This window comes from Alosa sapidissima, chromosome 4 (genome assembly GCF_018492685.1).
Source record: "Alosa sapidissima isolate fAloSap1 chromosome 4, fAloSap1.pri, whole genome shotgun sequence".
Taxonomy (NCBI): Eukaryota; Metazoa; Chordata; class Actinopteri; order Clupeiformes; family Clupeidae; genus Alosa; species Alosa sapidissima.
The window spans coordinates 27752565-27768470 of NC_055960.1; the positions used below are offsets into that span (position 1 = coordinate 27752565).

At 46.0% G+C, this 15906-nt stretch overlaps 1 protein-coding gene across 9 annotated transcripts in view; it reads left to right on the plus strand.

Moving 5' to 3' along the window:
- The window catches only part of nav1b (neuron navigator 1b), a 119489-nt gene that overhangs the window by 96802 nt on the left and 6781 nt on the right, over nt 1-15906 (plus strand). For 5 of the 9 annotated variants that reach the window (XM_042089701.1, XM_042089702.1, XM_042089703.1 and 2 more), the window contains 10 exons: nt 1499-1677; nt 2083-2145; nt 3339-3510; nt 3658-3841; nt 5887-5984; nt 6954-7049; nt 7998-8166; nt 13342-13577; nt 14195-14349; nt 14732-14803. In XM_042089701.1, the coding sequence (XP_041945635.1) occupies nt 1499-1677; nt 2083-2145; nt 3339-3510; nt 3658-3841; nt 5887-5984; nt 6954-7049; nt 7998-8166; nt 13342-13577; nt 14195-14349; nt 14732-14803 (1424 nt within the window). The remainder of the gene's footprint in view (nt 1-1498; nt 1678-2082; nt 2146-3338; nt 3511-3657; nt 3842-5886; nt 5985-6953; nt 7050-7997; nt 8167-13341; nt 13578-14194; nt 14350-14731; nt 14804-15906) is intronic. The other 4 variants (XM_042089709.1, XM_042089704.1, XM_042089710.1 and 1 more) reach the window with 1 other exon arrangement.

Consider the following 15906-nt stretch of genomic DNA (forward strand, 5'->3'; position numbering starts at 1 on the left):
CTGTCTGTGCTGAGAGGTGCTCAGAGTTTCTCAGAGAATACTGCAGAGGTCATTCTCAAGGTCAACATTTGCACTCCTTTCACTGCAATAGTACAGCCACATGAGACTGAGCCCATCACCTGCACGCGCACTAACACACACACCATTCACACATGAGACTGAGCCCATCACCTGCACGCGCACTAACACACACACCATTCACACATGAGACTGAGCCCATCACCTGCACGCGCACTAACACACACACCATTCACACATGAGACTGAGCCCATCACAGGCACGCGCACTAACACACACACACCATTCACACATGAGACTGAGCCCATCACAGGCACGCGCACTAACACACACACACCATTCACACATGAGACTGAGCCCATCACAGGCACGCGCACTAACACACACACACCATTCACACATGAGACTGAGCCCATCACAGGCACGCGCACTAACACACACACACCATTCACACATGAGACTGAGCCCATCACAGGCACGCGCACACACACACACACACCATTCACACATGAGACTGAGCCCATCACAGGCACGCGCACTAACACACACACACCATTCACACATGAGACTGAGCCCATCACAGGCACGCGCACACACACACACACACCATTCACACATGAGACTGAGCCCATCACAGGCACGCGCACTAACACACACACACACCATTCACACATGAGACTGAGCCCATCACAGGCACGCGCACACACACACACACACACCATTCACACATGAGACTGAGCCCATCACAGGCACGCGCACTAACACACACACACCATTCACACATGAGACTGAGCCCATCACAGGCACGCGCACACACACACACACCATTCACACATGAGACTGAGCCCATCACAGGCACGCGCACTAACACACACACACCATTCACACATGAGACTGAGCCCATCACAGGCACGCGCACTAACACACACACACCATTCACACATGAGACTGAGCCCATCACAGGCACGCGCACTAACACACACACACCATTCACACATGAGACTGAGCCCATCACAGGCACGCGCACTAACACACACACACATACATGCCCACACACACCATTCACACACTGCAGTGAGACACAGAGTGCCTGGGATATCTGACTGCATACAGCTGTGTGTGTGTGTGTGTTTGTGTGTGTGTGTGTGTGTGTGTGTGTGTGTGTGTGTGTGTGTGTGTGTGTGTGTGTGTGTGTGCAGAAGTAATTCACAAAGACAGCTTTGATTTCAGGCAGGTTAGTTGCGTCCATCTCTCTAGTTGGCCCCTCCACTCGACACAGTGAAAATCTCCCTATTAGCCTCAGGCTGGACGTCCCATCCTTCCGTGGCCCTGATCTCCATAATCACCATGACAATCGCACCGAGCCGCTTCTCATTTCCTCCTCTGAAGGAGACACAACGCCGGCCCGCCTGATGTAGCAGATATGCTCTGCGGTTATTATCGCATGGCTTGTTTAGCTCCCCCATGTGTCTGTGCGCAGCTGAGGAGCTCCTTCAACAAGGCCTTCAGCAAGAAGGGCTCCAAGCTGTCCGCCTCCTACGCCGACATCGAGGAGATCGCCACCCCAGAGTCGTCCGCCCCGTCCTCGCCCAAAGTGCACCACGAGCCGGAGAACTCCTCCACCCAGCTGATGCCCTCAACGTCAGCCGCCGCCTCAGGGTAAGAGAAACCCCCCCCCCCCCCCCCACCCAACCCCCATCCCCCATGCCCCCACCCTGAGGAGGGTAAGAGAACAGCCTCCTCCTCAGGGGTAAGAGAACAGCCTCCTCCTCCTCAGGGTAAGAGAACAGCCCCACTGAGCAGCTAAACCGAATCAACACAGATTCAGCCCATAGGTGGCACTAATAGGTGGGTATGACATGAATATGGTGCACCTGCATATAGACCCGTCAGGTAAGCAGGTGGTAGAGCAACCTGTTGTCCCTGGCCATCCTCGCCCCGCTGAATGTTGTGGATTAAAGTTTAAGTGTCCTAGGTCCAGGGCAGGACCATGTATATCTGTGTATGTGATCTAAAACTATTCCAAGTGAGCACTGGGTGATTTTGGGAATGTGTGATTTGTAGCCTGTGCAGAGAGCTGTGGTGTTTACCAGGGAGCGATGCGGGCGACCTAACATGGGGAGCAGGGTGAGTTGACATGGGCCTTGCAGCAATGGAATAGTTGCATGAAATGCTCTCAGTGAGCTTGTTTGTTTCCTGTGGAGCCAGGTGTGTTTGAACCTGCCGCTATTCTGAATGTAATTAGTCCTTCTTTATCATAACGTGCTGATTCACTAGGTGCAACACCTAACTAATTACATTCAGAATAGCGGCAGGTTCAAACACACCTGGCTCCACAGGAAATAAACAAGCTCACCGAGATCCTCATGCAACTAGTCCATTTGAAATTATTCATTTGCTACAGTAAGTCTTTGTATTCGGTGAAGGCTGCAAGATGTGCGGGGGGAAGTCTTCCTGTCGGTAATGTCTTTCATATCTGTTTTAATTGAAGGCACCATGTACACCACTGTTCAGTCTCCCTTGGTGTAGCCTATTATTGCTTTGTGTGCACTGTGTGTGTGTCGGGGGTCTAGTTTATTGTGAGGCCAGTTCGGCCACATTAAAGGGAAAATCTAATGTAGTAGGTGGATGCTACTAAGTGATAGCCTTTATTGTACCAGCAGTAGGTGTACATGGTGTTACTAATTAGGAGTGTGTGCATCGTGTATTTCTCTGTGCTTGTTGTATTGTGATCTGACGTGTCTCTGTGTACCAGAGGAAATACTGTATTTGTAATTCAAAAACAGGAACACACACACACACACACGCGCACACACACAACAACAACAATTTTCGGTCAATAGCAGGATCTACACACCTTCACAGGTTATTTAGCAGGTGCAGATATTTAAAGATATAATATAAAATCGGTGCGTTACAAGAACAAAAAAACAGTGTTACACGATTCTCTCTTTCCTTTTTCCAAATCCAGCTCCTCTGAGAGCCAGATATTTTCTCACAGACAGCCACGGCACTGCACATCTGCAGAGGCCCCCTGTACCAAACTCAGCCATAGACACGGTTCAGAGATCAGTTTAGATAGCTTAGGTACTTCCTCTGCTTGCTTACATAGAGGTCAAAGGTCAAAGCCTCTTTGTCGTTGCTCAGCTGCAATTGGTTTTTGTTGTACACCTGTATGTCAAAGACCCCAGTGCAGCAAAAGACTCTAAACACGTCTCTGAATTAGCCATCTTCCTCTCTCTCTCTCTCTCTCTCTCTCTCTCTCTCTCTCTCTCTCTCTCTCTATCTATGTGTCTCTGTCTCTGTCTCTCTCTCCGCAGTGTGTGTGAAGGTGAGGAGGCTGGCGAGGGTGATGATGGCGAGGAGAAAGTGGTGTTGGAGCTGCGCTCTGAACTCTGGGAAAAGGAGCGCAAGCTGACAGACATCCGTCTGGAGGCGCTAAGCTCTGCCCACCAGCTGGAACAGCTGCGGGAGGCCATGACCAACATGCAGGTGTGTGTGTGTGCGTGTGTGTGTGTGTTTGTGTGTGTGTGTGTGTGTGTGTGTGTGTGTGTGTGTGTGTGTGTGTGTGTTTGTGTGTGTGTGTGAAAGCATGATATATGTCACATGTCCCATCTGACACGCTCCCCTGTCTCCCAGGCAACGGTGGAGAACCTGAAGGCAGAGAATGACCAGCTTAAGACTGGCACCTCCTCCAGACCCTCCAGCTCCACCTCCCAGTCGTCAGGGCTCATGTCATTGGGCACCTCGTCACCACGGCAATCAATCGCTGCATCATTGCCTAAGACACTCGGCATGAGTATGGGAGAGAGTGGAGGACCAGGTAATGCTGACCACACACACACACACACACACACACACACACACACACACACACACACACACACACACACACACACACACACACACACACATATAGACATGCAAAGACAAACACACACTACAGGGCTATTCGATTAGTTTGTAATGGGGGCCAGTTCATGAAAAGTATCACAACTGAGGGGCCTGAAAAATACAGCTGGAAATATGAGTAATCACATCAAGGCTCTAATCATAATATACCACCCCCCCCCCCCCCCTTTCACACACACACCACACACAATATTAAAAAATGCTCAAAATGTCCCTCTCCCCTACTCCCCAATACCAAGACATAAAATGTTATGCTACAGTAGTATCCAAAATAATCACTTGTTAGAAACTGGACAATGGTATGCTAAATGGTTCAATAACTGACGGAAAAAGAGAGTGCAGAGATGAAATGATCTCAGTTAAGTGAAGAAGCCTGACTGCAGAGAATTGCCGGGAAAACACTGATTTGCCTTGCACAATAATCCTCTCTTGAGTCATTATTTACTGTATGTGAAACACTGATTTGCCTTGCACAATAATCCTCTCTTGAGTCATTATTTACTGTATGTGAAACACTGATTTGCCTTGCACAATAATCCTCTCTTGAGTCATTATTTACTGTATGTGAAACACTGATTTGCCTTGCACAATAATCCTCTCTTGAGTCATTATTTACTGTATGTGAAACACTGATTTGCCTTGCACAATAATCCTCTCTTGAGTCATTATTTACTGTATGTGAAACACTGATTTGCCTTGCACAATAATCCTCTCTTGAGTCATTATTTACTGTATGTGAAAGTTGTAGAATGCCAACTATGAAATATGAAATACCGATTGATAAAAAGCAGATGTACGGATTGGTCATTATTTCTGAGAAATTACGCACTGCCTTGTCTCTCCGCCCTGTTGCATTTGAGCAGTGCTCTTTTTAACGCCAACACTTATATGGACGTGACCGTTTTGTGTGGAATTGCTCTGAACTAGGGTAGTGCTTAACTACTACTTACTACAAAATATTGTTAACTATTGTCTTATGTCATGGGGGAGGTCATACATGATCTTTAATGATTATGTAAACAACATTGAAACCAAAACAACTGCAGCCTAGACTAAGCTATGACACTTTTTAACTACATAGGTCAGTTTTGGCTCTCCTGCCCAAATAGCACCATCATGGCACCTTCTATCGCTGCCCAAATAGCATCATCATACCCCCTTTCCTCATCTCTCTTTAGGTCCCTCTGAATGCATTAGTACATGATTACATGGAGCCATGATAATATAGCCACACAAAAGTTTTTTGAATATTTCCTGCTTTGGCAACAATATGCACAGATTTACACACCCATATTGAGTTTTTTCTATGCGCAGAGAGCGAACGCTGTAATTTGCCATATTGCATGGAAATTTACTAAAGCTTTTTGCTCAGTACGGCCTGTTTGTACATACCTCGCCATGTTTTTACGTGCATGTTGCTTGAAGTTAAGCTTGAAGTGGGCACAAAAACGTTAGTACATCTGGCCAGGCCCACAATATTTTATTTTATGTCATGATATTAAAAAGTAGCAAAAACAATTCTTCTCCACTTCTTTCTTATGACTCCTGCAGCATTAAATGGGATTCTTTTCGCTGGGGGCATTGTGGGAGGCTGGGTTGAAGATGACGGGATATTAAGACAAATGAAACATCGTGTTCCTCATTTGCCAACATTACTGACCGATCTTCCTCAATAACGCTGCACACACGTCAGCACCGATGTGAGAGGGAAGACTAATGTTCCCTGTAAACCGGTTTAGCCTGGAATCACAATGCATCTCTGCCAAAACTGCTGCCACGATGCATGTAGTGGAGAAATGCAAGCCCATGAATCACAAAAGTAAATATGTCTGTGTGTTGGTCCTTCCCCCTCTATCTCCTTCTCTCATTCTGTCTCTCTCGCTCTCTATATCTCCCTTTCTCTATACTTTGCTTTATCTCTCTCTGTCTCTCTCTCCCTCCTTCTCTCTGTCCCAGATGTGCTGCCATCCAACATGTTGGGGCTCCTGACTCAGAAGGAGGAGGGTCAGGTGCGGCTGGTGGTGTGTGTCCCAGACCAGCATGTCTTCAAAGAGGTCAGCAACTCCAGCAGGCCTCTCCTCACTTAAAGGAATGCCCTCATCTACCATGACCATGACTACTATGGCAAACCAGGATTGGTCTTTACATACTTGTGGCCCAGAAAACTAGCCTAGAAATCTAGACGCGCCCCTAGCGGCAGCAAATTACATTTGCTGCCGCTAGGGCTAGTCTAGCAACTCTCCGTTGGCTTGTGAGCTCCAGAAATCGAAACTTAATCAGGCCAATGAAATCGTGTATAGAGTCGTTAGGTGGGCTTAACATAATGATTGATGGCAGAGTTGCAACGGTTTGGCTTGAATTCACTGCTACTTGAAAACAAATAAGATGGATGTTGCTGCTGGTGAACAGTGTGACACGAGTTAAGCTTTTATTAAGTTGGCAAACGTTTAAACTAACCAACTAGCTCTGCTGGTGGGAAACGCATGGGACTCATAGAGCTGCCGCTGTCCTATTGCGTGCAGAGGGAATTTGAAAGACAACTGATTATCCCGCTCCTCGGACTGAGCACTGCGAACAGTGAGTGCCCAGACCCTACATTTTAATGTGGGTCTGGCTCGTCAGGCTAACAGAAATCAGTTACTCTATACAAATCTTCAAACAGCAAACAAAAGACACTCACCGAATCAAACTATTCTTGAAACAAACCAAACTATTCTAGTCTGCTCGGTCTTTGTCGGAGCCTACTTAATTTACATTTAAATTTTACACACAAAGTTGAAAAAGGGAGTTTTAACCTTTGTAATCACTCAGCTATTTTCTTAACCCTGTTTTGTTTGGAGGTAGTATGACTCAAGAGGTTCTAGTAGTGCAAACCATGTCTGTCATGTCTGCCTGGTTGTTTTAAGGTTCTATTGTTTGTTCTACTGTGATGATGAGTTGTTTTAATGTTCTGTTATTTCACTCCCATTGGGTTCTGGTTCTGTTGCCTTAACCCGGGCCATGTCTCTGCTGTGTGCCTTTAGGAGATGAAACAGCAAAACTTTTACATTGGGTCGGTCCAGATCACCCAAAATACCGACTGGACCTCTCTGGACACGGCTGTTGGCCAGGCCCTCAAGGTGTGTCTCAGCCTCCCCTATCTCTCTCTCTCTCTCTCTACCCCCCCTCTCTCTCTCCCCCTCTCTCTCTCTCTCTCTCTCTCTCTCTCTGTCTGTGACCTCTCTTTCCCCTCCTCATATCTGTTCCCATCAGCCACCTACAATCTTTTTTTGTTCTCTGCCAAACAATCTAAAGGTTTCATCTCCATGTCACATGTTGCTAGATTTTAAAATATAAAAGCTGTGATTAATGAAAAGCCCCTTTGGCCAATTCTGGTCAGCTTGCCAGGGTTCCATGTTATCTGAGGACAGAGCTTACCTTAGTGAGCAGTATCCCACTCTATTTCTCACTGATCTGAGGACAGAGCATAAACATTTGTTTTCTCAATATAGAATGTGTTTTTTGGACTGAATCAACTCAGTTCTAACTCAACTCAGTTCTTTCTGTTGAATGGCCGTTTAGATAGGACACCGCATAGAGAAGAGGATGATGCCTTTTACATTATTATTCAGAACAGCTGATTCGGTCCAATAAGACAGCCATTCTCAGCGTGTGAGCGTATAGAGACATTATGTGGTGTAGAGGTCTTCTGTCTGACCTGTTGTGCTCTCCGTGTCTCTCTGTCTCAGAATAAAATAGAATAGAATAGATCTTTATTGTCAATTTATTTATTATTACAACACAATTTAAAGTGCTCTCCAGTCAGTGCATCATTCATAGAGTCTATATAAAAAAAAAAAAATAAATAAATAAATGTAAAAAATAATAAATAATTTAAGTGCTAGTGTTACCTAAAAAATAAGTAGAAACATATAACATCATTAGCAGCATACATAGAGACACTCAGTCATACATACCCAGTCATTGCATAAAAAATAATGAACAGTCATCAGGCATGCATACCATCTGTCATTGCATTGATCCATTTAATATCTAATATCTTTAATCTCTGTCCCTGACCTGTGCAGGAGTACCTGTCTCTGTTGGACCCCAGCTCCAGCCTGGGCCTGACTGGGGACTCCATCCTCAGCTACAGCGTAGGACACTGCAAACGAGTGATGGGGGCCGTGCCCCCCGAGACCCCCCCATCCCGCTGCCTCACCAAGAGCTCCACCTGCGTCAGCATGACCCTCAAAGGTGAGGCCACAGAGAGAGAGAGAGAGAGAGAGGAGGGAGGTAGGGGAAAGGGGCAGTTAGCGTCCAGTATAGAGTAGAGCATGTTAAAGTCTAGATGCCCAAGTCCTCAATGCAGGAGTTTAGATGGTCATGTTGAGATGATCCTGTCTCTAATGCAGGACAGAGGAGAAGGGTAGTGAGCGTTAAAGGTTCAGTCTGTGAGTCTGGCCAAAGGTTGTTGATATTTGAGCTCAACAGCTGTGCTCCCACAGTAGTGGCTCGATTGCCTGAAATAGTGCCTGGCTCGTTCCAAGCCGTGTTTGTTTACCATTTACAGAGGCAGGACTGTGGACCAACACTGACGTGTTTTGAGAGCCCACAGAAAACAGACAACTAGAGGGCTGTGTGGAACATTCACTGAGTGTGACCAAACGATTTTTTAGGTTTAGAATTGAGCGCTCAGGTCTGCCAACTTTGTCCAAACAAGAAGTAGTTTAATAGTTATAATACAGTCATTTTACATGTATTGGCCACTCTGTGTGTAAAACACACAACATCGTTTTTTATTTAAGATAATACATCAGAATTAAGAATTGTGCTTTAATCAGAAACAAGAATGGAGAAAAGATACATTTTCATGTATAGCCCGCCCCTGATAGCTGAAGAAATTTTGCTAAATGAATGTGTAAATCGTGGTTAATATGTTTGATATTATGGTAGCTATAATGCTTTCAGTGTACTGCAGAATGCACAGTACCCTGGTTCTCTTCTGGTCATGGTCTGGTTCTGATTGGGTCCTGATTGGGTCCAATGACTGTAAAAAAGCAATGACGTCCACAGTATAATGGTGTCTATATGTCCACTAATTTCATCATAGTGTAAGTGCATGATACCATGGCATCCATGATCTTTTGACAGTCATGGATTTGGTCCAGATGTGACCCTGGTCTGGAGCAGACGTATGAGGCCCAGTTCTCTTTAAAGTTGGGATCTGTGTGGACACCGCTGACCTGGGAGAGAGGCTCCCTCCGTGTAGTGCAGCTCAGCCCTGGTGAAGGGGCCAGGGTTAGATGGGTTAGACGGATAGGAGAGGGAACAGGAAAGCCCTGTTGGCTCATTCCTCCGTCCTTATCAAGCCCATCATGCCTGTGAGTGCTGAGAGGGGGGCAATAGAGAGGCGTCTTCCTGTCTCTCATGAGGCCTCAGTCCCAGACCTCCTCGGCGGTGACATGGGGCGAAATCCTTAAAAGACCCTAGAGAAAAAATCACAAGGTTTCTCTCTGTAGAATCTCTGCTGCTATTTGTAAGGGCCTGTGGCCAGTCTTGATTCTCTGACACCCCCCCCACACACACACACACACACACACACACATACATAGGCCTGTCGCGATATTCAATAAATCAATTAATCGCATGATAATTAAAATTAGCTCTAATCAGCTTCTGGCCGCGATAAATGCCATTTGCATGCTTGTTTGTTTTCCTCGTCTCTCTCTCCCTCTCTCGGGTCCTTAGAGTAACGATGAGTGAACCCTCTGTCAGTCACTTGTCAGTCGCATGGTGTGTGGGGAGGCGGGACTACTGGCGTAGCCTACCACAGAGTGCAGCTAAAGGGCCGCGTGAGAAGTATACCGGTAGGCACTAGGCAGAGAGAAAGCTAGTTTCGAGTTCGATTAGGCTACGCCTAATAAAGACAAAAAAGATGGAATTGGTTTCTAAGCCAAACGCGACAGCTGCAGTGTGGGAGCATTTCGGATTTAAACCGAATGCCCGTGGTGAACCACTGAACGTGTGCGAGTAGGTGTGTCGCATTTGTTGGAAAACAGTCGCAATTAAAAGCGGCAACACAACAAACATGCATATGCATCTAAAACACAATCATCCGCTGCAGTTTTCCCAGTTGGGGGGAAAAAACCACAACAAGTGGGCCGTCTTCCTCTTCCCGAGGAAAATTCTCAGAACGACAATATTATCGCTTATCGCAATAATTTCTGAGACAATTTATCGTCCAGCAAAATTTGTTATGGTGACAGGCCTACACATACACACACACTGTCTGACACACCAGACACATACACACGTGTGAACAAACACACACACACTCCAACACGTACACACATGAACTCTGAAGTTTAGTGGACTGAGGCCTCCACCACAAGCCCACTCTTCTGTTGTCTTTTGTGTCTGGCTTGTGCGTGTGTCCTTGGCTGTCCTTTTCTCCCTGCGCTGGGCGACTGGAGGGGTCCAGAGGCCATGTCTTCATCTTGATTTTCTCAAACTGACACGTTCCCATGCTCTGATATGATTGGCTGAAGTCCCAAAGCCTCCAGGAGTGCATGTAAACCGTCTGGAAGCTTAAAACTACAGAAATCTGTTCAACTGATTTATAAGATATGATGAGATAAGATATGATGAGTTAAGATATGATGAGATAAGATATGATGAGTTAAGTTATGATGAATTAAGATATGATGAGTTAAGATATGATGAGTTAAGATAAGATATGATGAGTTAAGATATGATGAGTTAAGATAAGATATGATGAGTTAAGATATGATGAGTTAAGATATGATGAGATAAGATATGATGAGTTAAGATATGATGAGCTAAGATATGATGAGATAAGATATGATGAGTTAAGATATGGTGAGAAGATAAGATATGATGAGTTAAGATATGATGAGTTAAGATATGGTGAGAAGATAAGATATGATGAGTTAAGATATGATGAGATAAGATATGATGAGATAAGATATGATGAGTTAAGATATGATGAGATAAGATATGATGAGTTAAGATATGGTCATTACAATGTTCTACATTACATGGAACATATGGTGTACCACTTTTCACATATTTATTCACATTATGAAAAACCTTAACGTTAACTTGTTTTTGTGTAACAAAAATTCAATTGCATGACTGCAGGTCTAGATTTTATGTTTGCAGTTTTGTAGATATAGGACAGAATAATACTAGATAATCCCTAGAGCAAGGGTCTACAACTTTTTTTACTCCGACAAAATGAACATGGCCGAGAGCTACTCATGTTTTGTATTAGTAGTATTACGTATTCACAGCTGAGCTCTCAGCTGACTGAGCTTTGTATGGCTTTTAAGGCTTCTTTCAACTCTCTTAACTTCTCTGTAGACTGTGAATTTGATTTGATAGGAATTTTAACAGTTTCACCAAGTGACTGTGTTATCAGATTTATGAACATCTTCCTTGAACATTTTGGAGAGCTACTCAGAAACAGGTGGGGAGCTACTGGTAGCTGGAGAGCTCCCTGTTGGAGACCTCTGTGGTGGCATCTGACTGTGAAATGGCACACTCTATTGTGCTCAGGACAGTGCAGACTCCTCCTCGCCACATGAATACACACTCTCCCCCCCCTCCCCCTTGCTGCCCGTGGTCCAGAGGTTTAGGATTCCCTCTCCTCGACACGGGGTGTGAGTGTGTGGAAGCATGTCACTGAGCCAAGGCGTGCTCTTTTGTGCCGAGGACAGTCCGGTGTGTCCAGCGCTAACACAGCGTCTGCCGCCGACACATTCCCCCGTCCCATTCTGTCCGTGTTCCGGAGGCCAGGGATTCCTGCGCGTTCCGGAGTGCGAAACTCTTGCCGTCGGGCAGCGGAGCTCTGCCGCACGTTTCCCTTTGTGGCTGGGGGCGGTCGGACGGTCGGGCAGGCAGGGCACCTCCGTCTGGATCTCCAGAGACGCATTCCGCCTCCCGTGGCGCGCAGGCCTGGGATGCCTGCCCCGGAGTGAGCCTGATGGATGGGCCTCACTCCTGGGAGGCTTGGGAGGCCTGGGAGCGCTGCCTGATCCACCTGGCAGGCCGGGAATGCCACTAACCAGGCGGGAAGGCTCTGGAGCGGCACGGAGGGGAAGAGTCGGAAAATCCAATCCCTCCACCCGCGCATGTGTGTGTGTGGGTGTGTCGACAAGCCCCAGATGGTAGAGTTCTCAGACGAGTGGAACACACACTTATACTCAAACACCCGAGACCCCTCTGGAGGGATGATATGGCATCCTTGGAGAGGGGAGGTGACTTGTAACCATCCCAGTACCCCCCCATATCCCTACCCCCTCGGTGCTTAATCTGGGGGTGTTATTTTGAGCTCAGACTGTCTGTAGTCGGAGTTGTTTATGAGGGGACATGTGATCAGGTAAGATACACGCAGGGGCACAGCAGATACCCACAAGCCTCTGCCAGGAACCAGCAATCATGGAATATTTACACCTCTATGAAATGTGCTGGCCCACATGGGCACAGAGTCCGGACCCGACGATGCGGCCCGCAGGTGGCCCAGGGCTGGCTCAGATGAGGAGCAGAATCAGCTGTTTTAACTGTAGTCACGCTGTCACAGTGACTGACTGTGGAGGAGGGGGTTCATGTCTGGGCATGTGCCTGGATGTGTGAGTCAGGTTGTCATGATCTAACCCTGTGCTCAAAGTAGCCCTTACTCAGCTTTTAATGGGCTACCCTGTGTTTTATTTGTTTTTATTCTCATCTCACTCTGCTTCTGTTACTTCCACAGAAGCACAGTGAGAAATCACTGTCCAATTTTATGTGTTATTATAGTATACAATAGTCGCAAGGGAACCCAGTAGACATGCATTGCAAATCAACGTTACAGCTCTTTTTATAAAATATTTATTTTTGCAGTCAATATTTTTACTTTTGGTCACTCTCTGTTTTGTGTGATATCAATAATAAGCCCAGAGTGCCCTGCGCATCAGGACTGAAATGAACTTTGTGTTTAGAAGAGGCCTAGAGTAGATGTCCACTACAGAGGACAGAAATGAATTGCCGGGTCTACCTCGCCCAATTAAATATTTCCTAAATATATTGTATTATTAAAAGAGCTATATGGAATTATGTATGAGTCGTCTTGAATGTAGCCACACTGGACACTTTCATGGACTTGCATTGTATTTAATAGAGCACCACAGGTAGTGCAAGTGACATTACAAAAGAGCGCTAGCTGGTTTTCATGCTAACTTCAATGGTTATCTGGAGAAAACAAAGTTGTTGTTGACATTAGATCAAGAGTGGTGTTTCTTATTCTGCAGCTATTTCTAGGTCATTTTTGAATGGTTTAAACAAAACAAAAAACGTATAGCACTTTTAAATTATGTATTATTGTATTGTAAGTATCATTCCCCCATTTTCTCACACGCTGTTGCCCTGCAGGTCTGCGTGAGAAGTGTGTGGACTGCGTGGTGTTTGAGACGCTGGTCCCCAAGGCCATGATGCAGCACTACATCAGCCTGCTGCTCAAGCACCGGCGCATCGTACTGTCCGGCCCCAGCGGAACCGGAAAGTCCTACCTGGCCTCTCGCCTCACCGAGTACCTGGTGGAACGCAGCGGCCGTGAGCCCTCGGACGGCATCTCTGTCACCTTCAATATGCACCGACAGTCCTGCAAGGTAGACCAGCACTCACTGTAGACACATGGACCACCCCTAGCTCACACTGCCATTAAAATACAATAACCAAATCGCCAAATTCAAATAAGTGTACCGGTACACTCCTATCCAAATCACCCACGCATTATGTGTTATTCAGATACAATCACAGCTCTGATGGGTGCGCTCACATTCACTGCAGACCCATTGGGAACACTCAATACACTCAGGACACACCGTCATTCTAATGCAGTCACGTTCCTGAAAAGCATCTGTCCCAACTGTCCTGTCCAGATCACACACACAAACACACTCGGCCATTCAAACACAGCTAACCCCTAATCAGTGACAGAGGTCAGAGACTTATGAGGCAGCTCTTGAAGAGTCGTTCATAGCATTAATAGCCTTTTTTTATTACAGTATACTTGCAGAAGTATTAAATGCATGTGTTTTACAGTACTGTAAAAGTATATTGTATTAATATTAATGGAATATTAATGGAATGGAGTAATACTGTACATATGTCCTAAGGACTCCTAAGTTAATGTGGGGCCAGGAAAATTCCGGTGTAATGTCACTAGGTCATGTTCAACATCAACCTAACATTACCTCACTTCCCTTTCTTGCTCCGCCTCCAGGATCTGCAGCTGTACCTGTCCAACCTGGCCAATCAGATTGACCGGGAGACCAGCACAGCCGAGATCCCATTGGTGGTCATCCTAGATGACGTGCATGACGCCGCCTCCATCAGTGAGCTGGTCAACGGCGCTCTGACGTGCAAATATCACAAATGGTGAGTGGTACTGGCCACAAATAGGCACAGATGTTTCCACAGTGCTCTCTGGAGCTGCTGGACAAATATAGCCCTGTGTGCTAATCCCAAACCTGTCTGAGCACTGGTCATAAAAAAAAATGATTTACTACAGAAAAAGGAAAAAAATGTCTGTAAAGCTGTTTTAAGACCTGTGGATGATTGTTGTGCAAAGCTGTGAGGTCTATAACAGACTAAAACTCCCTCACAGTAATTAATGAAAGCTTAAGCTGAGTGCACAGACATTTCTTCCTCTTCATAACCTATGACTTTACAAGAGGGACTCTTTCTTCTCCACACATAAAGACCCTGTCAGTGTAAGAGATTGATTGCTCAGTGGGTTTTTCCATGTCTTTTTTATCAGCCCCTACATCATTGGAACAACCAACCAGCCGGTGAAGATGACCCCGAACCACGGACTTCATCTCAGCTTTAGGTATGGAAACTAACAGTCCAGTCCACCCTGACAATTCCTTCCTTCACTTTTCAGAAGGTGCACCAACTAAACCTGGCACATAAGTTTGAGTAATTTAGGATTGGCATTTTGGAGCTTAATCCTATAATCCAATATTTAAGTAATGGCCGCTGCAGCCAACGTGCCAGTCAGTTAACAGCAGCTCTTTGGTGTCTGCGAAGGGCTATCGTTTCCTCATCACTATCTGCGGAGAATCTCTCCTGCCACAGAGCTGCTGTGTGCTCCACAGAGGTGGTATAGACCCACTCTCAGTGGCGGTGGTGAATGTCTCGCCTTCTCCCTGCATCCTGATTGGCTATCCTTTTGGAGCGGAGTTGGTAATTTGAGATTGATTGGTCAGTCCCATACTCCCCTGACCTTTTTATGGTTTCCTCCAACATGGCAGGCGGGGTGGGGAGGGCGATGACCGTTACCCTATATTCATCTTGTGTGAGCCCCACACTGACGGACATAATATTCTTGTCACGGTGTAGCTCTTAGGCTCTGAAGGACTAACGTTTAATACTCATGTAATGTAGGCCAGCTGATCATTAGATCAGCTTCATATCAGATAAGCCATTAGTCTCTCTTCATTGCTATTTCCAAACACACACACATACAGTCACTTTACAAAGTTTACACACCTATGCTAAAGTTGACTAAAAACCGGAATAAAAACTCATATTTTGGAAATTGATCTTAATGCCTTAAATGAGGAAAAATCCAGCCTTTAAGGATGCCAATTTTCTTTGTGAATGAATAATGTATCGTAAATAAATGTTCTTCCTAAAGTCGTGGCCTACTGGTTCCATCCCTGACCAGTAGGAAAGATGTACAGTAGGTGGGAGAAGTGGTTGAGCACTGCTCTCCACATCCATGGCTGAAGTGCCCTTGAGCAAGGCACCTAACCCCTCACTGCTCCCCGAGCGCCGCTGCAGCAAGGCAGCTCACTGCTCTGGGTTAGTGTGTGCTTCACCTCACTGTGTGTTCACTGTGTGCTCTGTGTGTTCACTAATTCACGGATGAGATAAATGCAGAGACCAAATTCCTTGTATACGCAAGTATGCTTGGCCTATAAACCTGAT